Source organism: Coenobita brevimanus, chromosome 34, assembly GCF_032717465.1.
Source record: "Coenobita brevimanus isolate Jiangsu-jjx chromosome 34, ASM3271746v2, whole genome shotgun sequence".
In the NCBI taxonomy this organism is placed as follows: domain Eukaryota; kingdom Metazoa; phylum Arthropoda; class Malacostraca; order Decapoda; family Coenobitidae; genus Coenobita; species Coenobita brevimanus.
Genome location: NC_136987.1, coordinates 8,057,929 through 8,083,376, shown reverse-complemented (window position 1 = coordinate 8,083,376; position 25,448 = coordinate 8,057,929). Strand labels below are relative to the sequence as shown.

General features: G+C 42.6%; 1 protein-coding gene across 1 annotated transcript in view; it reads right to left on the bottom strand.

Moving 5' to 3' along the window:
- The window catches only part of LOC145396065 (DBH-like monooxygenase protein 1), a 64,698-nt gene extending 40,560 nt beyond the window's left edge, over positions 1–24,138 (bottom strand). The window contains exons 1-6 of the mRNA XM_080269530.1: positions 23,938–24,138; positions 15,297–15,569; positions 14,503–14,591; positions 12,662–12,824; positions 8,586–8,736; positions 2,643–2,695 (exon numbers count right to left, since the gene is read on the bottom strand). Of these exons, the coding sequence (XP_080125656.1) occupies positions 2,643–2,695; positions 8,586–8,736; positions 12,662–12,824; positions 14,503–14,591; positions 15,297–15,569; positions 23,938–24,126 (918 nt within the window). The 5' untranslated portion in view covers positions 24,127–24,138. The remainder of the gene's footprint in view (positions 1–2,642; positions 2,696–8,585; positions 8,737–12,661; positions 12,825–14,502; positions 14,592–15,296; positions 15,570–23,937) is intronic.
- Positions 24,139–25,448: the final 1,310 nt, after the last annotated feature.

Here is a 25,448-nt window from a genome sequence, read left to right as displayed (position 1 = left end):
ACAATACTCAAGATGGGGGCGCACTAGCGAGTTGTACAAGGCAAGTATGACTTTTTCCGATTTAAACTCGAAAGTTCTTCCAATAAAACCCACTAGCTTGTTTGCAATTTTAACCGCATCGGTACACTGCTTGCTTGGTTTTAGGTCATTTGATATTATCACACTAAGATCCTTTTCACTGTCTGTACTTGATAACTGAATATTGTTCATTTTGTAATTTGCATGGACATTGTTACTTCCAATATGAAGTACTTTACATTTTTCTGTGTTGAATTTCATTTGCCATTTTTCTGCCCAGCTTGCTAAAGTATTAAGGTCATTTTGTAACTGCTGCCACTGTAATTTTGAAGTGACTATACTGGTTATTTTAGTATCATCTGCAAATTTGGATACTTTACAATTTAGACCCTCATCAATGTCATTTATATAAATAATAAAAAGTATCGGTCCAAGTACTTAGCCTTGGGGAACGCCGCTGATCACATTACGCCATTTGGATTCCTTTCCGTTTATCACAACTCGCTGTTTTCGGTCTGACAGCCAGTCTTGTAACCATTTTTGCGTCTTTCCTTTTATTCCATGTGCTTTTATTTTTCTCATGAGACGCTTGTGAGGGACAGTGTCAAATGCTTTCTGAAAGTCGAGGTAAATTATATCTACTGCTCTTGAGTCATCGTATGATTTGTAAACATCATGGAAGAAGTCCAGTAAGTTAGTTAAGCATGAACGACGATGTCTGAATCCATGTTGCGAGTCTTTAATTATATTATTTTCTTCTAGATAATTAACTATTTTATCTCTTATGATTTTTTCCATTAACTTGCACACTACTGATGTTAAGCTGATTGGTCTGTAATTTCCTGGGTGCGACTCATTTCCTTTTTTGAAAATTGGTGTTACATTTGCTAGTTTCCATTCGCGTGGAACTTTCCCAGTACTTAATGATTTATTGAATAAGACAGAGAGTGGCAGCAGTAACTCATGTTTTGCTTCTTTGAGAATTCTCGGTGATATTTTATCGGGGCCAGGGGTTTTGTTTATGTCCGTACTATTTATGGCTGAAAGGATATCATTATTATGGATAGCATAGTTACTAAGGACTGTGCTATTTGCTTGGTTTGTGGGTAACAGTAGGTTTCTGGTGGTGTTTTCTACTGTAAAAACAGACGCAAAGTAATCGTTAAGAATGTTTGCCATTTCGACCTCATTTTCAGTGTGTTTGCCATTGTTTGTTTCTAGAGGACCTATTGATGTAGTCATAACCTTTTTCTTTCTAATGTAACTGTAAAATTCTTTAGGATTTGATTTGCACGTATTAGCAATGTGGATCTCCAGTGCTCTTTTGCTTTGTTTAATAAGTCTTTTCGATATGCGCCGTAGATTATCGTACTGTAATTTATCATCATTATTTTGTGTAGCTTTATATTTATGGTATGCCTGTTTTTTGGCTATTAAGTTACTTTTTATTTCACTGGACCACCACTTTGGTTTACTATTTCCAGCTGGACGTCTGTTACGTAGTGGCACACATGACTTTACCACTTCATTAAATTTTTCGGTGAATATTTCCCATGCTTGGTTTGTGTCATCGGTTTCAGACATTTGATTCCAATCTGCAGTTGCAAGTAGCGCTCTGAGCCTGTTGAAATTAGCTCTACGATAATCTGGGACCTTTTCTTTGCTCTCCGTTTCTTTTACTTTTTCAGTAGTAATATTAAACTGTATAATTCGATGATCACTGGAACTAAATTCAGGTCCTATTTCAACGTTGTTGACTAGGTTATCATTTGTAGTCAAGATGATGTCTAGTTTCCTCTCGTTGGGTATTCTACGTGTTGGGAAAGGGCGTTTTCTTGAAGATTCGTATAAAGCTCTTGTCCTGAGTGTGCCGTCAGTGGTTCACCCCACTTTGTTACTGGTAGATTAAAGTCTCCAAAAATTACGCTATCCTCTTGACAACAAATTTCCGCAATTTGATCATAAAGTTTTTCATCTGTCTCAGTTGACTGTGCTGGAGGACGGTAGATGAGACATATATTTATTTTGTGTGAATTAATACTTAGCTGAACATAACTGAAGTCAACCGGTGGAAACAAAAATGGAACACAGAACGCCATAGTGCTGAAGTGGTTATTGAGGATTATTGCTAACATATTCAACGCCAGGGATTCTCTTATACTGAATACATATTAACCAACTATAGCAAGAAGAAGGTAAAATTACACCCTCATATTTAACGGGCTAAATTTAGATTAACAAAACTCTACCCTCTTTATTCTGAATTGACAGTAATCAGATAGACAATACTAGACAGGCTCAAGGTTATAGACAAAGACTAAAGATTCTAAAGTATGGTTATTTACTGAACCCTTAGACGACGAGAAGCCACTGCTAAGTTGAGTACAACCATCCGGAGAATATAATAAGTCAAAATTGCTATCCTCATCACAGGGTTTAGAATATACCATAGCAGTTTTCAGTTATCTGTACAAGGAGTGGTCAACTAAGGCGCTCAGAAACGAAGACAAACTAGACTCATAAAGCGATATTATTACGTGAAAACAAGGGAAAAGGACCAGTGTTTCCCACTTATGTTTTCAGCGCTTGTCTGCCGTCATTTCTGTTCGCCTCAGATCATTTACCTCACTGCCGATGGCCCAGACGATGAGGAAGCGGTTGCACTGGTAGAAGTGTTCTGAGGAAGAATTCATAAACGATATTAACTTTTCTTCGTGAAAGTCTCCAAACGCGAGGAATATCAGGAATATTTTTTTTTTTCATTTTCATTCTAGTTTGGTTATGAAGGTGCTTCGTAACTGTTTATTATCAGGAACAGTTGTGTGTGTGTGTGTGTGTGTGTGTGTGTGTGTGTGTGTGTGTGTGTGTGTGTGTGTGTGTTCCTTCATTATTTTTATGCGAGGAAGAAGGAACCAAAGACTGAGCTCGCATGAACGCTCCTTCCAAGAAAAAAAACAAAAACAATACAAAGGAGTGCCAAATTCAAGATCCATTCATTTCGAGATGCCTGGACACACTGCGTGTGAAAGACTGGAGATCATAGGAAGTAGGAAATACAGACAGAGGGAGACAGTTTCAGAGCTGACCTGTTGCATAAATGAAAGACTGGGAGTTGGACAGAAAAGAGATGAGAGTTTGTTGCTAGACGGGTGCTACACGCCCATCGTAGAGTTGGAGGGATGCAAGCAGACAGTTCAGAGGAGTAGTGACCATTGAAGTAGCGATAGAAGAGAGATAAAGAGGCAACAGTGGGGCGAAGAGACAGAGGTTGAAGGGAGCAAGTAAGAGGAGGAGAGTTGATCAGACGAATAGCCTTTGACTCCACCCTATTGAGAAAAGCTGTATGTGGGGAGCCTCCCCACACAAGAGAGTTGTACTCTAAACAGGGGCGAATAAAACCCATGTATAAAGTCAACAACTGTGCAGGGGTAAAGAAGACACGGAGTCGGCTTAGCACACCTAATCTCTTGGAAGCAAATTTTACAAGAGATGTAATATGATCTTTCCAAGATAAGTCCCGTGTGAATGAAACCCCAAGCATGTTCAAGGATGATGCAGGATTGAGCTGGATATTATTAAATATTAGTGGGTACTCCTGTGAAAGATTCTGATGGGTTGATAGGTGTAAAAACTGAGTCTTTGATGCATTAAAAACAACAAGATTATTTTTACCCCAGTCAGAGATACGAGCCAAGTCAGACATTAGGTGTGCCATAGCCTCATCCCTTGTTTGTTGAAGAACTGTTGAGATGGACGTTGCGGGAACCGAATGGAAAGGTGAAGGGTAGAATCATCAGCGTACGAGTGGATGGGATTAGATGTACAGCTTAGAAGATCATTGATGAATAAAGAAAGAGAGCGGTGATAGGACAGAGGCCTGAGGAACACCACTGTTGACAGATCTAGGAGAAGAACGATGGCCGTCTACAACAGCAGCTATAGAACGACCAGAAAGGAAGCTAAATTTACTTCTACTGTCGCTATGAAGTGTTTAGTAGCTGTGTGAATGAAGATAAAAGCATAACAGTAATCTTGCACATAACTAAGGACATGTGCTTAAAGTTTTAATCAGAGACGGGAAGGCAAGACCCAAGACTCTAATTTATGACAGATATTTATAGAATGCCTGTGATAGATATGATTAGCCTGGATCCCAAATTACAGTGCGCAGTCTGGTCAGACTACTTCACTCCGTTTGTTTTCACATTGTCCTTGTTCACCCAGTATTACAGATGGGGACCTGGAGGTAAATAGAAAAGCCAAAGGCTTGAAGTTTGCAGAAGAGTTGTTCTTTACAGAACAAAAATCCATTTTAAAAAGCCATTCATTTCGAGATGCTTGGACACTTTGCGCTTAGAATACTGGTGGTCACAGGCAAAGGGAAATGCACACTAACATAGATCCTGAGGCGACCTTCGGGATACAGGAAGGACTGGAAGAATCAGATAATAGTTTTCTTTTACTGATTGTAGAAAAAAGCCCGGTGAGTGCGTTGCTAAACAGATACTGTGTACCTGCAATAATGGATGCGTGATGCAACTAGCCAAAAAGAAAAAAAAAAAAAAAAACAGGGTCGTATTCTGCCCAAAACTGAAACAACAAACACTGACTGTTTGTCACAGTGACCCTCGAACAGTTGACAGGTATAAATCTAAATCTTCGTCATCTGTATTCGTCATATGGTTCAGAAAATATCGTCAAACATCTGGGGCTTGTTTTCTCTTTCTCGATTCAAGTTTTAACCTCTTTAGCCTGAGGACCTCTTTTTCTGCTCTGTTCGTGCTACTGCCAGGCGACTCAGGTTAGAGTACCACAGTAGTAAACCAGTTCGTGAAATTTTATAATAAAATCTTTCCAGCTTAAACAGTCTTTCCCAAGCTGAGTAAAATCATGGTTTCCTTCCCTCTTGGCTTTTCCGCATTTCACCCACACACGTGGTTTCCTTCCCTCGTGGCTTTTCCCCACTTTGTTCACGTACTTAGCATCGCTACTAATGCTGCTGGCAATAGTATTCAATCTCTCATTTCTCCTCATCTGTACTAGTGCCACTACCAATAATATTCGATTTCTCATCCCTCCTCATCTGTACTAGTGCCGCTTCCAATAATATTCAATTTCTCTTCCCTCCTCACCTGTACCAGTGTCACTACCAGTTATATTCAATTTCTCTTCCCTCCTCACCTGTAGTGGTGCCTAAACCAATCAAATTTGCCTATTCGGTCGACCTAGGCATACCGGTGCTCTGCCTACCTCATTAAGGGGCTTAAAACTGATCGGGCGACCTAGCTTGCTCTTCTTTTTTCTCTCAACTTCACCGGGCTGACTACCTACCTTACTCTCCGTCTCTCCTGGTAAATCTGGCCACGCAATACAACTTTACATGCGGAATACACGTAAACACATCAGCTCAGCACTCCCGCTCCAAACTAAATTCATTGCTCACATTTTAGTCTGTAATTATTTATCCGTTTTAGTGATCTACACATGCTGTAAATGTAATTGCCTTGTACTACTTTGAAGTCATGCAGTAACTCTGTATTGTTCCAAGTTAATAATCACTGCCCTGTCTATTTCTTCCCAGCACATCTGTGTTTATCTATCCTTACCATTTGCCTTGGCATAGCCCCTACTAAAATATCCCCATAACTAAAATGCTACAGCAGGATTAAACGTTGAGCAGAAATTATGGCACACAAGTGTACAGTCAAGAACAAAACTTCTCCCTTTTCTGCATTACTTTTCCTCTGCTGATGGATATTGAGAGACACATATATGTTTCTCTGCCCACAGACGATTTACTTATGATGTGTTCCCTCTAGACAGTGGCAGGATTAGACGGTGAGCAGAAACTATGGCACACAAATGTACAGTCCAGGACAAAAGTTCCCCTTTTCTGCATTACTTTTACTCTGCTGACGAATATTGAGAGACACACGTATGTTTCTCTGCCCACAGACGATTTACTTATGATGTGTCAAGGAGGAAAGTAACGGACATATCATAGGTGTGAATTTGGCCTGGGACTGAGGCCTGGCCTTCATATCGTGGCCTCGGACGCGACCTTGGCATCTACCTCCAAAACTGGCCCTGGCCTCGAGGCCAGCTGGAAAGTGTACAGGCCTTGTGACAGTTCCGAGACCTAACCACAGTTATGGATATAGAAGTGAATCCCAGAACACACACACACACACACACACACACACACACACACTCTCAGGGAGGGGGGGGGGACAGAATCAGCCCAGTGATATATGACTGTGGTTGCATAGATACACTGAATATAAATAATAAGGGTATGTGCAGTCAGGTCTTTGCAGGAGGTAGAGCCAAGAATTATAGGAATTAAATCCCGGTGAGCGTTTGTGTGGCCCATCTTTAGTGACACAGTATTTTCTAAATCTAGGTCTTTCTTTTCTTTTATGGGAGACCTTGAAGCCACACCACTTACGTCTGAAGTAGTGTTATGAGGCTGGCGATATTGATGAGATATGGTTTAATTGATTTGAAACATACGAGTACTGCAGTCAGTCTGTCATATGAGAGTGCACGATCATGTCAATTCCTGAACAAGAACAAGATTGCAATGCCAGCACTATCCTCGTGCGTGACTATGTTTTGAAACTATATTGCTAATTACTGCACATGGCAAAGGCATCACTCCATACAAATGTAAGTGCATTACCTGGTTATTATCAGATGTAAATCAAATTCCCATCCAAATATTGAAGCTGATATTTCTGGTAACTTAACAATGATCAAACCACTGTCTCATCTCACCCTCATAGTTCCTCCACCCAGTTCACGGTTAAGTAATGCACGCAGTTACCCATATGAATGTTTTCAAAGCGATGCTATCCGTTTCGTCTTTGTATCTTTATTAATTATGTCCAGAAAAACAGTTTAAAGAACTAAGAACCAAAATAAGACATGATAATAGGTAAAGAAAAAAAGATGTGTCTCTTTTATGTACTTATACTGTATATCTGAAAAATAATCACTAACCGTACAAGATAATGAAATAGTTTGTGTGTTTGGAAAGGGTAGTATTTTAGTGCTCTTTACCTACTCACTGAAGCTTTAACAAGGAAAAGAATAATGCTTATTGAGTACAAGAAATGAACCCTCTGAAAAGGAGTTTGTGTAAACACTGAAATAACACGGAGGACGACTTTCCACCACCAAACTGTCTGAAATTCCATAGGGGAATACTTATTGGAAAGTCATTAAAACTGGACAGAGAATGGAGAAGCAAATTCCATTCACAGCTATTTAACCAGTAAAGTAAAAAGTTCTGAGACAATTAGCATGACCCTGCATTCAGACCTTGACCTTTACCTCCACCTTGACCTACCATCGAGCTATACAAAACATGATTACTTCTTTGCATCCCCACACACAATTCTCCATCCGAGTCCAAGGAGGGCCGTTGTCCAGAAATCTCGTTTATCAAGGGTAGTAAAAGAAGATGCTAAACTCTGTTATAAATTCAGGTTTTCATTGTACGTTTGTAAGGTACACGTGAAACCCTCCCCAATGAGTCAAGAGATTGGTGTTTTTACCATTGAACAATGCGTCACTTACGATGGTACTTCTGTAGCGTAACTCAGATGTGGTATTTTTAGACACTGGCCCTCCTTGCACACAGCCGGAGAACTCATGTGCCGAGTTTGATTCAGATTGCATTATTGATTAAGAGATAATCCCACTCCCTGATGCTGCACCTACAACTTTGGCCTTGACCCGCTACCTTAGATTCTGCTCATTCTCGTTCAAAATCAAATAAGGTATTCCCAAACCACTACACAGTGTATATGATAAATCTGATAAATAAACGGAAAAGATATGAGTGAGGTAGCTAATGCTGCGCCACGACACTGTACCAGGAACTTTGACCTTGGCCTGTGACCGTGACGTTTGATTGCCCAGTACAGAAAAGCCATTACTTCTTTTCCAAACCCACCCACAGTATATGTGCCAAGTTTGATTAGAATAGGATCAGGTGTGCTTGAGATAACTTGTTAACATTATACAAACAGACTCGATCACCGAAGCTACTGCCATAAAAAAAAAAAAAATGCAAAAGAAAAAAATGCATTGTTTAAAATTAATGAAAAGGTTGCCGGAAGGTGACGCTTTTGTTCTGCGCAATGTTTCAAAACCCGAAGAATGTCGTTTTCCAGTAACGTACCCCACGCATCGCTTAGCAAACATGAGTCGTGAAATGGTGGTGAGGGTGTTTTCAGCTACAGTTAGGTATTGGTTTTTGCAATACTTTTCTCTAGCTTTCATGGATCCACAAAAATCATAGCAAGTCAGTGTGTTTCATAATAGTCTGCATGAAAACAAATAGCTGTAAAGCAGCTCTCTCGCTCTCCCCTCTTTCCCTACCAGGAATCACTTCTGCTCCATGCTGCCCTTACCTCATCCTGCCATTATCCCCTCACTACCATTGTCTGCTTTCATCTTCCTCACCCTCATGACCCGTCGGCAAGAAGCAACCAGATGTGCGTGTACTAGGGACAGGGCAGTGTCACTGTTTCGTCGTCAAGGAGTTGTACAGTACCTACCTGGCATATTGGGTGTGTGGCACTCATAGCCCGGGTGTCCCACATACTGCTCCAAAATCCGGCTTGAATCAGTCCCGTTCTGCGTCTGGCACTCGAACGCCACAATGTGATGAAGGTTACTGCGAGCGTTCTTCCCGTATTTCAAGCTGAACTGTAGATATAATAAAACCATGAACAAAATACACGCATGAATATACAGTAAATGCACCCATAAATAAATTATGCACCCATTAACATCCATTCAGCAGTATTCATATTTGCTTACATTCATTCTAGTCATTTTAAGTAATTTAAATAAGTCTGGGCACAATCAGGTTAATTTATGTTCTTCAAGGTTACTTTAGGTCAAGTGCATAATCAGTTCAGGTTAAATGTAGTCAGTGAAAGCATTTTTATTAAAATTAACTTGACTTACTTTAAGACCGCTGTTTTTAATTAACTTCTGGTCCGCTGAGGTAGCTCAGTGTTCATCAAACCCAGTCACTGAGCAGGTGAACCTTACTCGTATAAAGCCATGAGCAAAAAGTTAGTCCCTTTCATATTAAACTTTCCAAGTTTTTTTTTTTTTTTCTTCTTCGTCATCATCGTCTTCTTTACTTGCATTGTGGTACGTTAAGTAAACCTATATGAGCGCAGTGTGCGTTTGTTTTCTTGTTGCCTATCCCGAGAGGAAGTGTTCTGTTACATTTCCCAAAGCAATGTTCTTTTCTTTGTCTTTTTGGTGTTACTTTTGTTGTTCTTACCACCACATGTTGTCATGGCCTCGTTACTTTATTTCTGGGTTGATTAGTCTGAAAATTACTATGCATACACTGTATCTGGACCTGATACCTCGAGACAATTTTTATATTTTCAATTTGAACCCTTGAATGTATTTTATATCCTCCAGAGTGTAAAAAGACGGGTACAGAACCACCAAAAGTCGAGCGTGAAATCATCAGACACCAAAACACCCAAAGTCTGTTGGTAGACTTTAAAAAACTATCTATCTATCTATTGCCAGACGCCTCAATCCCGTTTGGGGTGGCCACAAACAAATCGCCTCCAAGTCGCCCTGTCCCCCGCCATTTCACTCCCTTGCTCCCAACTCACACCCCCCTCTCTCATATACCTCTCCACCCCATCTCTCCATCTCATCCTCGGCCTCCCCCTCCCTCTCTCCCCCTCCACCTCACTCACATACACTCTCTTCGTCAGTCTTTGACCCTCCATCCTCTCCACATGGCCAAACCACCTCAGTGTGTTCCTCATAACGCTTCCTATCACATCCACATCAACACCACAACGCTCCTTTATATCCTCATTCGTCAGCCTGTCTCTCCATGTGACTCCACAGGCTCCTCTTAAATAACTCATTTCCACGGCTCTCACTCTTGACTTGTGTCCTTCCAACAACGTCCAAGCTTCACTTCCGTACGTTAGAGTTGGTATCACAATACTGTCATGTAGTAACTTTTTCACTTCCATGCTCACTTCCCTGTTTCTTATCACTGCTTTCAAAGAACCAGCAACCTTTCTTCCCTGCTGTACCCTTTCAAGCACTTCACCCTCCAAACCTCCATCCTTACTGATCACACTACCCAAGTACTTAAACGTACTCACATTTTCCAATTCCTCACCATCCAACCTCGCTGTACATTCACTGACTTCACCTCTCTCAAAGACCATCACTTTACTCTTCCCTACATTCACCTTTAGATTCCGTTTCTTACACACTCTCTCAAACTCATCCACCAAGCCTTGCAGCTCCCCTTCGTCTTCACTCAACAACACGGTATCATCTGCAAACAACAGTACAGGGAGTTTCCAAACACTATCCTCTCTCACCAGGGCCACTCCAACATCCACTACCCTACCTTGTACCTCTTTTATTACCCCATCCATGTACAGATTGAACAACCATGGAGACATGACACATCCCTGCTTCAACCCAACTTTCAAAGAGAAAAATTCACTTAGTTCCCCATCCACACGCACTGCAGCCTTCGCACCATCGTACATACTCTTCACAGCATTCAACAACTTCCCATCTATTCCATATATTCTTAACACTTTCCACAATCCTAGTCTATCCACCCTGTCATATGCTTTCTCCAAATCCATGAAAGCCGCATACAACTTCTTTCCCTTCTCTAGAAACTTTTCCACTAAAGATCTGAGAATGAATATCTGATCTACACAACCTCTTCCCTTCCTAAAGCCTCCCTGTTCTTCTCCAACTAATTTCTCTGTTCTTTCTCTAACTCTGTCAATAAGTATCCTACCATATACTTTTCCTATTATACTAAGAAGACAAATGCCCCTATGATTACCACACACTTCTTTTTCCCTTTTCCTTTGTACAAGGGAATAATTATACCTGACTTCCAATCCTCCGGGACTCTACCTTCCTCCCAGGCCAATCTGCACATCTTCCACATCCATTCTACTACTATCTCTCCCCCATGCTTCAGCATTTCACCACACACTCCATCAATTCCTGGGGCTTTCCCTGATTTAACTTTCTTCATTGCTTCCACAACTTCTATCCTACTGATTTCTTCCTGTCTTCTCACCTCCCTCCTTCTTCCAGCCATTCCCCAGCCACTTATACTCGCATTACTTCCATCCTCCACGTTCAGCAATTCCTTAAAAAAACACCCATCCCAATAAAAGGACGGGTTTCCAGAGATAAAGTCTGAGGACCTAAGGAAGCTGAGCCGGGATGACAGTTTCCAGTCCGTTCTTTCGTCCGTGCTCTAGAGGCCGTTGTCAAGGGAAACGCAGTAATGGACCGATTTAGAAGACCGAAGTGTTGAGTGAATCCTCTCCATCTGACGGTGTGCGCCTGTCACACTGGTGGACATGCCCATAGTCACAGTGACCACAACTGTCTCTATAATCTGTAAGGGATGTCAGAGTGCAATAATTTATGCCCTTATCACAATTTTGATACAACCCACTATAAACTGGCAATGTCCAAAAGCACTAAATACCGGCCTGCGTCGCTGCCCCGATCAGTGGTGGAGGCAGTAGAGCTGTGAGTAGGCAGGAAAGTCTGACGGTGGAGAAGTATGTAGGCTTGTAGACAGGGAGGTAAGGAGGTCGGGAGGGAGGTAAGTAGACAAGAAGGGAGTTAGGGGAGGGGAGTAGGTTGGTTGGTAAGTAGGTAAGGAAGTGGAGTGGGAAGCAGACAGGGAGGTATGTAGGAATACAGGTTGGTAGGGATGAAAGGAGGTAGTAAGGGAGGCAGGCAGGGGGGTAAGGTAGGAAGAAAAGTAAGTAGGTAAAGAGATAGGTATGCACGAACAAGAAGTGCAATTTATCCTTTATATGGTGAAGGAATAGTTTGCAGCTTAATACCACAGTGTAACAGAATGGCTGAATAACCCGAGATCAACGAAAAAAAAAAAAAAAAAAAAAAAAACGAATCCGCTGTACACGGCAAGGATCATATGAGACTGCTGGCTTTGAGACCCTATCGTGGCAAAACGCAGCCAGTACCGTATTTTCGAACGGGCTATGATAGAGGTGAGTTCAGTCTGAATATGCTTCCTACTCTGATTGGTCTGTGATTCTTTCCATATAAGTTACAAATATATACATGTATATGCGCGTGAGTAACAAACTTTGGGAAATATCATGATTTTCTTGCAAATGTTGCCCCTCTTTTCATCATTAATATATATATATATATATATATATATATATATATATATATATATATATATATATATATATATATATATATAATTTTATTTTCTATTGATGCATTCGTTCATGCATTTACTGAAAGGCAGGAGTTACGAAAAGGTGGGGCTGGGTAAATAAGATTGGATGGGATGAAAGAGTACAGCCTGTGAAAGCGGACATTGTACTGTACACTAGGTAACGTAAGTGAGGAAAAGGTTTAAATCAAAGTTTTCGCCCAGAAGAAGATAAAGAACAGGAAGAACACGAAAGTAAGAATACATTGCTCTCCGGTACTTTTTTCAGAATGTAATAATATTTCTGTATACTCTGATTTTATTGCCGATTGGGACACGGGCTTCTGTTGTCATGCGTTCCATTTGTGTCTATACAGCGACAGGACTCACCCCAATGTAATGGTGTTTCTTTTGCCACTTTGGTATCTTCTCAACGTGGCACCAGTAGCATGTGTCCTGCGTATGTGGCAAAGTGGCACTCTGACTCACCCGCCACACTTGCGCATCCTCTGGCACCGTCTCCTGGTAGAATGGCAACAACACATAGGCAAACCTGATGAAAATAAAGGCTTATGAGGGCACACATAGGCAGGCAGGGTATGCAGGTCTAAAGACGGGATAAACTGTACAAAACATTCATTGTAACATAATACGATGAAAGTTCACAAAAATGCATAGAACAACAATTATTAGCATCGAAGACTCATGGCAGTAGTGCATATAAACCAGGAAGACAGAAACAAATGTATACGATTATAGTGAGACAAAATTTTCAGGTTCTTTGGATCAGTTCAGCTGGATCTAAACTGTCGGGGCCTCTCTAGATGCTTGTGAGAATGGACTGAGACTAGTCCTTCCCTGAATGTTGCTCCTTTTGAATGGGAGAATCAAGTGGGAAGAAAGAGGAAGCAATTAATTATGTAAAAAAAATAATGAAAGATAATACGTCCGGTAAATTATTAATGTCAGTTATCAATGCACGGTTGCTTCTACTTTATAATAATTTGGTGGTTGTTCACCATCATTCATAATACTGTGATTCTGACCACACGCTGTTAGTGCAAGAATGAAAGAGAATTAACTTAAACCAGTGTTACAGTTCTCATCCTTGAGGAATTGCTACTGAGAAATACTTGCTGCTACCGTCTTTACTTTTTATATTCCTTTGAGTGAGAGCAGTGGAAATGAGTTACTTGAGAGGAGCATGTGGAGTGACATGGAGGGACAGGTTGACGAATGAAGAAGTGAAGGAACATTGTGGGGTGGATGTGGATGTGGTTGAAAAGATTAGGAGAAATACACTGAGGTGGTTTGGACATGTGGAGAGAATGAAAAATGAAAGACTGACTAAGAGGGTGTATGTAGGTGAGGTGGAGGGAGGGAGAGGGAGGGGGTAGACCGAGGATGAGGTGGAGGGATGGAGTTAAGAGGTATATGAGGGAGGGGGGGGTGAGTTGGGGGGAGGGTAGTCAAATGGTGGGTGACAAAGTGACTTGGAGGCGTTTTGTCTGCGGCCACCCTTTGCGGGATTAGGGAGTCGGGTTATAGATATATAGATAGAGATTTAAAAAATTATGTTTTTCTCCAGACATGATTTTTCCACTAGTTTAGGAATAAATGAGTGGCTTCAATTTAGTCTTAGTGATAATTAATTTCATTAAGAAACTGCGTTATAATTATCACCTTACCACATTAGCACTGGCTGTCAATTATGTGAAATCCATTTTTGTTTTACCATTTATCTTTTGAACATATTGACAGTCTTTATGCTATCAGCTTTTTAACCCCTACCAAAAACTACCCTTTTCGCTTCGTGCTGATGTGCAGCTTTGTGTACAAGCAGCAGTCGAAAATAATACAGCTCGTCAGTTCAGCCCAGGAGACGGGACGAGTAGTCCAGTCTGGAAAGGTTGAGCTGCTTCACCAGAACTCCCATGAAACTGTCCCAATCAGCCTGGACTGGTGAAAATGCACTATACTTTGTTTACTCTAACTTGGCCCAGATTTTTATGCTTTTGAAGCTAATTTCGCATAAGTCAGTGGTAGAAAAATTCAGTGCTACGGTTCTACATTCCTTCCATAGCATTTCTCTGTGACAGGCATCACATTCTAGTGCTAATGTATACTTACAGTTCAGCATTCATTTTGGAGACATGAAAGTTTACGCCAAGATAGTATAACCTGAGCATAGTTGTTGGCCAAGTGACAAACACATGACATCAGTGACGTACCTGTTTCCCCGATGAGGACAGTGGTAGGAAGGGTGTTCGTCACTAGGGTCGCTGTCTCCCCACGCGTACAGCAGCCGCACAGTCTCATTCTGTCATAGAAAATTTGGCACAGCGTCTAGTCCCGTCAGTCCAGTTATATCTTTTTTCCTTTTTTATTCTTGCTCGATTATTTTATTCAGATCAGGAGGGACTTTTCCAAGAAGACGGGTTGTATATTGCCGTCGTTGAATCTTTTAATACAAGTGGTCTCTCCTAAACTTGACAAAAAAATCGACTGGTGATAAGAATAAACAAAATTAAGAAACATTAAACTACCTGCATAAAACTGTATGCCCCTACTCAGAGCAAAACCCCTCACCCACAGGCAACTCAGAAACACAACTAGAAAAGTCAAATTGCGTCACACGAGCAGGTTTTCTGGCATTTCCTTTTCTAGCAACACTGTCCTGGCAACATCTCTTGATAACTTTCAAGGGAATATTTTAACACAAGCTTTTACAGCCACAGGCAACCTATGAAAAGCTACTGCCATCATCGAGTTACCTGAGAAAATCTGCCACAAAACTGCTCGTGTGGCACCTCCTTAACTCTACAGGTGACACATGTGCAGTATGTAGCTCTACACCTCAACTATACAGTATAATTACACACTGCCCGACATTCATACAACAGAGACAGCAACACATGTCAAGTGTGCTCAACTTTGTACTGATGTTCGCCCAGGTAAATCGATCTGGTATCTCCTTACCGTGGGCCTACTCAGTCCCTTCCAGTAACTGCAATCACATACTTACCGTAAGGACGTAGTCGTGCGGGTCGCAGGTGTTGATGTCCCTAGCCACAACAAGGACGGTGTGCGTGTCGTTCTCTCGTGCGTGCAGCGGCCGCCAGTCAGCGTGGTCGTCGAGGGGCGGTGTGAGTTCGCCCACGCCGTGGCGGTCCTGCAGGAACAGTCGTCCGTCCTTCACCCAGGCGGTGATCATGTCCCCGCCAGTCATCCCGCCATTAGACGAGAACCCGAACCCCAGCCAGCCAAGGGTGCGAGCATGGATCTCCCATACCACCTCCTGCATGGGAACACTGGTACTTAAGAATGCCAAAAGAAGCATAACATCGACACAGCAAGATTGTCAGGGAAATTATAACACACCAGCCATCCCGACACAGGCCGGAAACACGACCCCAAGCTAGCCACGTGCGCCAGCATGGATTTCCCACACGACCTCCCATCAGTGATAGAGACACTTAGCAATACCAAAAAAAGGCATAAATTAACACAGCAACATTGTCAGGGGAAACGCAACGCGACATTTATTATTCCGTTCGACTAGAATATGAACCTCAGCCAACCACAGGTGCAGGTATGTATCTCTCACGATATACCTCTAGAGAAACATGGACACGCCAGAAACTGATTTGTCTGCCTTAACCATTCGACTGTTGGGATGAACAGAATCATTTTGTGTTATCCTAATTTGATTCTTTGACGTACCAAGAGCGAAGAAAGAGTCACTCGAGATGGTTTTCGAAGCAACTGCTAGGATTTCTCTCCCAGCTGAACAAAATCGTCTGCTGTTAGGCTGAAAAAGATGCTCAAGTACGTCAGCGGCAAGCATAATATTAGATTAAAAGCAAGCCCCTGATTTCTACGGTCACTTATGGAATACTTGAAAATGGCCGATGTGATTAGCCTGCATCCCACATTACAATGTTACAGAAAGTTCAGATACTTTCTATCATCTCGTGCATCAAATATTACCGTCAGTAATTGAGGGCTTTACCACAGTTTTATCTTCATAGTTCTAATATTGTGGTCTTTAGACGTAGTTTTTGTTGTTGCTGCTCAACCCTGGCCCGTCTGTTCGAGCAGACCCATCGACCGCAGGTATGCAGCTTGTTCCTATGGGGTTGTCTTATAGGTGTCCTACACCGGTGATATTGTGTATACGTCTTTGTGTGGCATGTGCTGCAGTGCTTCATTATGTGTGTTATGTTGTATGGTCCTATTCTACAAGCAGGGCACGTGTCATCTGTGATTCTACCCAGCCCATAGCTGACCTGGCAGGTAAACAGGGCTGGGTTATGTCCTCATCTAAACCTAGGTAATTGATCTCGATCAGATCTGCTGAAGTGCACGTCTGATGGGTGGATGTCAGGATGCGGGGCTTGCAATATAGCGTTCTGATCAAGATGTGGTATTGCCTTGCACGTAAGTGAGTATATAGTACAGTGTTTCTTCATTGGTGGTGTTGGATTGTCTGGAAGTGGGATATTGTTGTAGAAAGTTTGTTATTTATGGTGATTGTTCTATGTGCCAGGGTGTGTTGTGTGTCTCTGCCATGTAATGATAGGGGCGTTGTGTATTGGCACAGACTGCTACATGGAATTGTGTACATACCTCTCATATCAAGGTAAATTCTGACAGGCAGGACTTTAGTTTCAGAATGTGAGCTGTGGCAGTGGTTTTGGTCCAGCCATTGGTGATGCGTCGGGCGTGGTTCTGTATGATTTGCAAGGTGCTGCAATAAGTATTAGATAGGATGGGAGCCCATGCTTGGAAGGCATATTGCATTACTGATCTAATGTATCGTTTGTAGAGTAAAGGCGATGTCTTTTTATTGCCCAAAGTCTGGCCCTGTAGTTGTCCTGAGTGTACTGAGTCTGGGGGTGCATCGTCTCTTGATGTCATGTTCGCGTCCGGTGTCATAAATATGTCACTCCAAGGATCTTAGTCGAGGTTGTGTGTGGCATATACTGCCAAGTGTAGTGTGAGGGGAGTACAGTACCTCTGTTCATCTTTACTGCTGGTGATGAGTGTTGTGGTGGATCTGCATCGGGCGATCGTTAGCGGGTTCTTCTAGACCCGAGTTTGCAGTGTGTTGAGGTAGTCCAGTTGGAGTGTACAGGTTGTGTCTGTAGTGCGATTTGTGGTTGTTATGATACCGGTATCTGAATATGAGACAGTGTTTGTGGGCAGCTGGGGTGTAGGAATATCATGCATGTATTGCCCTGCGGAGCTCCGTCAGGGAAATTCGAGTTCGTGATGAGTTGCCATGGAACATAACATGTGCTTGTCTACCAAACAAATAGTTGACAATTCATATTTAGCAAACGCCGATTGTCTGCCTTAATGATTATCAAGTAGTCGATTGGTATTAATGGGAGTCGTCTTTAGTACAGATGAGGACAACATTTAACTTTTTGAGTCTAATGACATCTTTCGCATTTTATTCTTGTTATCCCCACCGTTATTCCACATGGTGAGGATATAGGAATCGTCCCTGTCCGTCCGTCTGTCCCTCTTTCCGTCTGGGCCTGTATCTCGGAAACCACCCGGTGGATTGGCTTCATATCACAAAGAAAGATAGAGTATGTGTCGTAGTTGATACCCGTATATGTAAAATTGTCATATTGTCTGTACTTTACGAGCTATGACCATATAAGGAAAAGTCGGTCTTGTGTTATCCGTCTGTCCGCCTTTCCGTCCGGGCCTGTATCTCGGAAACTACTGGGTAAATTATCGTCAGATCACACACAAAGCTAGAGTATGTGTCGTAGTTGATCCCCACATATGTGAAATTGCCATATTGTCTGTACTTTACGAGTAATGACCTTATAATCAACAATCTGTTATATTTTGGAAACTCCTTGTTGAATTCTCTTCATATCTCACAGAAAGATAGAGTATGAATACTAGGTTATGTCCTTGTATATGAAATTGCCACATTGTATTTTACGAGCTGTTTCCATGTAAAGAAACTAATCTGTAAACAGCTGAGTCTTGGAAACTACTTGCTGGATCATCTTCACTTCTTAAAGAGAGATAGTGTACGAGTCCTAGTTTATCCCTCTATATATGAATTTGTAATACTTAATAGTGCATATCTATATAGTTTTTTACCTAATGGTGGAGATGCGTCTTTGCTAAAGGCTTGTTTTTACAGGTTTTATACAACTTACCAAAGACCTTTCGAACTGGAGAGGTTACATGTAGCTTAAATTATTCCCGTCGCTACTAGAGATCCTTTCTAAACTGAGTGAAATCGTCTGGAGACAGCAAGAATATAACATAAATGACGTCGTTTAGGTGAAAGGATAAACATAATGTGGGGCTTAACCAGTACCAACAAAAGCATATCATTCCCACAGTAACAGGAAACACATAACACAGATACAGTAGCACCAGCATTATCTTAACTCTTATAATTATACTGGTTTTAGCTTAGGTTCGTCTGAATGTGGACCCAGTGGACTACAGGCTGAAGTGCAGACCACCATCACACTCTCAGGATACCATACTCTCTCCAGGACCATACTAATCCTGAATCCCATTAAATAACAGAGTAGGAAGGATTCTGGAACAAGAGAGAGAGAAAGCATGAAAATAGGATAAATACCTAAAATGATCAAAGAAACGTTCCATGCATATATTCACTAATTAGGAAGGCAATAACTAGTTCACAGTAACAAAACCACAACACACTTTCCTTTACAGGGTTACTGTGACTGTTTTATTCTTTAATATTGACAGTGATAGTGAAAATATGTTTCCCATCTATACTGCCATGATGTGAAGACCTCTCTCTCTCTCTCTCTCTCTCTCTCTCTCTCTCTCTCGAGCTGAGTCATGATACTGCTGAAACAAACTGCACTAAGTGAGTGGATGGGTGTGTGGGTTGGTAGGTGGGTTGGTGGGTGGAGGGGGGGAAAAGTCCATTGAGGAATAGGTCCATGGGATAAGTAGATCCTTGATTGGAATAGGTCCACGTGGGAAGACAGGTTCATGAGTGAATCAGTCCTTCAGGGTAATGGGCCCAAGTGGAAACAGGCTCAACGGGTAAAAATATATCCGTGGGGGAAATTGGTCCATGGCAGAAAATAGGTCCATTTGGGGATTCAGTTTTTCCCCATGGAGAGAAAATAGGTGCATGAGGGAAAATAGCCTGAAGAGGGAAATAGGTCCTTCAATGAAGAACTGGTCCATGGAGAAATTAGTTTGATGGAGACAATAGGTCCATGGTGTAAGTAGGCCCATGGGGAGAGTAGGTTCAGAGGGAAAATAGGCCCATGGTATAAACAGGTCCATGGTGAAAATTGGTCTATGGTGTAAATTGGTCCATGGTGTAAATAGGTCCATGGTGTAAATAGGTCCATGGTGTAAATAGGTCCATGGTGTAAACAGGTTCATGGTATAAATGGGCCCAGGGCAAAAATAGGTCCATGGTGAAAATTGGTCCATTATTTAAATTGGTCCATGGTGTAAATAGGCCAGGGTGAAAATAGGCCCATGGTGAAAATAGGCTCATGGTGTGAATAGGCCCATGGTGTAAATAGGCCCATGGTGTAAAAGCCTTTGGTGTAAATAGGTCTATGGTGTAAATAGGTCCATGGTGTAAATTTGCACATGGTGTAAATAGGTCCATGGTGTAAATTTGCACATGGTGTAAATAGGTCCATGGTGTAAATTTGCACATGGTAAAAATAGGTCCATGGTGTAAATAGGTCCATGGTGTAAATAGGTCTATGGTGTAAATTGGTCTCTGATGTAAATTGGTCCATGGTGTAAATAGGTCCATGGTTTAAATTGGACCCCCTGGGGGTAGGGGAGGTTTCAAGAATACTCCCCCAGTATCCCTGCTTGTCGTACGAGGCGACTAAAAGGGTTGGTGGTGGGTTAGTGCCCCACCCCGTAAAAAGAACTAACTAAAAAAGCGAACAAAGCGCCTCGGACCCGGACGGACCATACGTTGACGACTAAGGAACGGACGAAGGACATTCTTAGGGTGGGAATGTGGAATGTGAGAGGAGTGACTGATGAAGTCAAAGAGAGAGAGATTGTTCAGGTGCTTGAGGATGCAAAAGTGGATATATGTGGATTGACTGAAACTAAATGGAAAGGGGAAAGGGTGAGAGAATGGGAATATGGATTAGGTATATGTGCGGGAGTCAATGAAAACGAGAGGGCAAGAGAGGGAGTATGTCTGATGATAAGCAAGAAGTGGAAGGAGAATATAAGAGAGTATGGAACAGTGGGTGCAAGGATTGTATGGGTGAGGATGAAAGTAGGTATACAAGAGTGGGTGATTGTATGTGTGTATGCCCCGACAGAGGATCGAGTGGCAGAAGTGAAAGATGAGTTTTGGGCGAGTGTAGAAGCGTGTATGGACAAGTTTGAGAGGAGCGAGAGAGTGCTGTTGATTGGAGACATGAATGGCAAAGTTGGGAATGTACGAGTGAATGGAGTGGTTGGTCAGTGGGGTGTGCCAGCTGACGTAGATGGGAATGGAAGTGCTTTGGTGGACATCTGTGCTTGTAAGGGGTTGGCAATAGCCAACACCTACTTTCGGCATAAGATGATCCACCGGTATACATGGAGAGTAATGAGGAGGATGGATGGTGAACTTGTTGAACGAAAGGCAATGATAGACTATGTGTGTGTGGATGAGCGAATGAGAAGACAAGGGTTGGATGCAAGAGTGTGGAGAGGGTTGGGGAATGGAGTCTCGGACCATCACTTAGTGATGGTCAAGGTAGAGCTGCAAAGAAAGTGGTTGAGGAGACGAAGGGGAAGACAGGAGGAAGCAACTCCTGTGAGAAGAGTGGAGAAATTGCAAGATAGTGAGAAAATGACAGAGTATAAGAGCATAGTGGAAGAAAGACTGGGAAGGTATGAGCTAGAGCAGATGGAAGGGGTGGAAGACGTATGTAAAATATTCACGGAAGAGATAGGCACAGCGTGTGAGGCGGTTTGTGGAGTGAGGAGGAGATACAAGGGTGTGCAAGGGACAGCATGGTGGAATGATGAGGTGAAACGAGCTGTGGAACAAAAGAAGTAGGCATATAGTGAATGGTTAGCGAGTAGAGGTAGGGGAGAAGATGAGAGAGAGAAGAGAGAGATATATGTGAGCAGGAGAAGAGAGGTTAAGAGACTGGTGAAGGAGAGTAAAAAGAAAGTGGATGAGGAGTTTGGGAGGAATCTGAGTGTGAAATGAAGGGAGAGTAAGAAATTGTTTTGGAAGGAGGTAAAGAAAGTAAGGCAGTTTGAAAGGGGAAATAGTAGGGGAGTGAAAGATAGGAATAATAGATTGTTGGTGGAGAAGAGAGAGAAACTGAGGAGATGGAAGGAGCACTTTGAGGATTTGTTGAATGTGGAGCGTGAGAGCAGTGCGAGTATAAGTGGTTGGGGAATGGCTGGGAGAAGAAGAGATGAGAGGAGGGAGGAAGAGATCAGTAGGGCGGAAGTAGTGGAAGCGATGAAGAATATTAAGTTGGGAAAGGCCCCAGGAATTGATGGAGTGTGTGGTGAAATGCTTAGGTATGGGGGTGAGATTGTTGTGGAGTGGATATGGAAGTTGTGTAGATTGGCTTGGGATGAGGGAAGGGTTCCAGAAGACTGGAAATCAGGTATAATTGTTCCTTTATACAAAGGAAAAGGAGAGAGAGAAGTATGTGGTAACCACAAGGGTATTTGCCTACTTAGTGTGACTGGTAAAATATATGGGAGAATACTCATTGATAGGATTAGGCATATGACAGAGGAGCTAGCTGGAGAAGAACAAGGGGGATTTAGGAAGGGAAAAGGGTGTGTAGATCAGATATTTGTTCTAAGATGTTTAGTGGAGAAGTATCTAGAGAAGGGAAGGAAAGTGTATGCTGCCTTCATGGACTTGGAGAAAGCTTATGACAGAATAGATAGGCAAGGTATGTGGAAGGTATTAAGAATATATGGAGTGGAGGGGAAATTGTTGAGTGCTGTGAAGAGTATGTACGAGGGAGCTAGGGTTACGGTGCGAGTGGATGGTGAGCTGAGTGAGTTCTTTGATCTCAATGTGGGACTGAAACAGGGTTGTGTGATGTCTCCATGGCTGTTTAATATATACATGGATGGGGTTGTAAAGGAGGTGCACGGTAGGGCAGTGGATGTGGGGGTGGCTCTAATGAATGAGGGTGAGATTTGGAAGCTTCCGGTGTTGCTGTTTGCTGATGATACAGTACTGTTGAGTGAAGATGAATGGGAGTTGCAAGGTTTGATGAATGAATTTGGGACGGTGTGTAGGAGGAGGAATCTGGAAGTTAATGTAAACAAAAGTAAAGTTATGGTGTATGAGAGGAATGAAGTCACAGAGTGTGCAGTGAGGTTGGATGGTGAGGATATGGAGAATGTGAGTGCATTCAAGTACTTGGGTAGTGTGATGAGTAAGGATGGAACTTTGGGGGATGAAGTGCGTGAAAGGGTACAGCAGGGAAGGAAGGTTGTTGGTACACTGAAAGCAGTGATGAGAAATAGGGAGGTGAGTATAGAAGTTAAGAAGTCACTGCATGATAGTATTGTGATCCCTACCCTGACGTATGGAAGCGAGGCATGGACCTTGCAAGAGGGGAACAAGTCAAGAGTGAGAGCAGTGGAAATGAGTTACTTGAGAGGAGCATATGGAGTGACGCGAAGGGACAGGTTGACGAATGAAGAAGTGAAGGAACGCTGTGGGGTGAATGTGGATGTGGTTGAGAAGATTAGGAGAAATACACTGAGGTGGTTTGGACATGTGAAGAGAATGGAGAATGAAAGACTGACTAAGAGGGTGTATGTAGGTGAGGTAGAGGGAGGGAGAGGGAGAGGTAGACCGAGGATGAGGTGGAGGGATGGAGTTGAGAGGTATATGAGGGAGGGGGGGTGAGTTGGGGGGAGGGTAGTCAAATGGTGGGTGACAGAGCAACTTGGAGGCGTTTTGTCTGCGGCCACCCTTTGCGGGATTAGGGCGTCGGGCTATAGATAGATAGATGGAGATAGTGTAAATTGGTCCATGGGGGAAATAAAAGGTTTTTGAAGGAAAATAGGTCAGTCTGGAAAATAGGTTCATACGAGATAATAGGTTCTTGGCAAAAAATGAGTCCATGGGGAAAACTGGTCAATGGGAGAACAGATCCCTGAGGAAAAATAGGTGGGCTGTGAACTGCCCCTTAGGGGGTGTGGTTGGAGACAGGCATAAGTGCTAATAATGTTGACACAACATCATTGTTACTGTTAGTATGTTGTGCTATAGGCAGTGTAGCAAGTTTTACTGCAGTAATTCATATGAATAAAACAAAAACATTATATATGTAACAAGAGAAATGCAGTCATCACTGTCGTCGTCCTGACCTATTTTTTCCACCTAAGGATGGGGTGAGGTAGGATGCAGAAAACAATGCAAGGGAAAACAGGAAAGTGGGAGAACTGTTAACTGCATACCTAGTAAACTGGGTCGGATACAGTCACTGTGCATTAGTACTATATTTAACTTCTCTGGGGTAAGCTGGGTGTCCAGCCAGCTTCACTGAGCGGATTTGTCCCACACAGCTGCCTGGGGAAGGTATAATATCCAAAATAAATCTCTGAGACAAAGATGCTACTAAGCCTTCTATGTAATTCAGACAACGACCTCTTGGCCCACACACCTGCTTGTCAAGGTCCGGTGTCCAGAACACTGTGAACACGCCATCAGGATTCAGCACGACCTGGTGTGTGTGGGCAGCGTGGTGGTGGGCGGGCAGGGAACACAGCTGCACTTTGGCTGCCACGTCAAGCCTGGGTCTGTCGTGTTTTTCCGCCTCACTGATGCCAGTCATAACAGCCGCCACCGCCATCACCCGCCACAACAGCCCTGTCAGACCCATACCTGCAACACTGGGGAGGGACAAGAAAAAGGTTTTGATTAATACCTATTGACCACACGAGGATCATTAAATTCTTCAAATTATTAACGAAGTTTTTACTTACGCTAACTTCAGACACGTATATTTAGTTCCTGTCATTCAATCATTTGTTGTAATGCTACCGACAGGTGGCGCTACGCTAAGTGTCAAGCTTAACGGTTTTCCTTAATCCAGGAATTTTTAAACTACGATGGATGGTAACATTACGCCCTTTCCCTGGGGAATGGAGGAAATATTGTTCCTGTAATCCCTATGAACCTGAAGGCAAAATGGGAGAGTAGTGGGGATAAGAGTTTACCCTTCCTCAATTTTTTCCTCTGGGAAAGGTATAGGAAACTTTGGACCTGAGTACTGTGCCTGCCCATGGCCCAGTAAACAGAGAGGTTCACATGGCTGTGTTGGCATAATATGTTATAACACAATAATATATGTAACTACAGTATGTAACTATATAGCTATAGGTAACAATATGTAAAACAGGTAGTCATGTTTGAGTTCTCCAGGAAGAGACAAATAAATACCTACCTTGCCCTAGACTAATCAAGAATGTCATACACCCCTGATCATGTGCCAGGAACGTGAACGACACACACACACGCACATGCGTACGCACACGTACGCCCACACACTTTACCCGGAAGCTAAGGGGGGAATACAAGTCCGATACCACACGTAGGAGAGCTCGTAGAACAAGTCAGACAGAGTAGGACAGGAGAGAACAAGAGGTAGACAAGGAGAGAGCGATAGGGAGTAGGAGAGTGAGAGTAAAGTAGGAGGACAGCAAGTAGCATAAACTGCTACTAACCATAGGCTACACGGGTCACGCCAAGCTCTTAACTTTTATTCAAGTAACTGTCACAATAAACTCCACTGACCCAAATTTGCCAATTTCATCATCCCACTTAAAATACGAAGAGAATAACGGAACAGAGACAGCCCACACTGACATCTACAACGCTTCACCATTACTCTCTCCTAGCGACTCTCCCATCGACGATTCAACCAAATAACCTTCTCAGTAAAATTACACCCATCAGCTACATCTACTTACATTGGTGGCAGCAGTAAAACGAACCTACTACGCACACTTACATCGGCAGCAGTGGTAAACTACGACAAACTACGCCTTACGAGTTTATACAACGCTCATTTATATTAGTTTATACGTTCATCGATATACGCAGCAGACAACTCTCCTGAACGGCTACGACGGTAAACTACGATAAATTACGTTCACTGAGACTGACACGGTG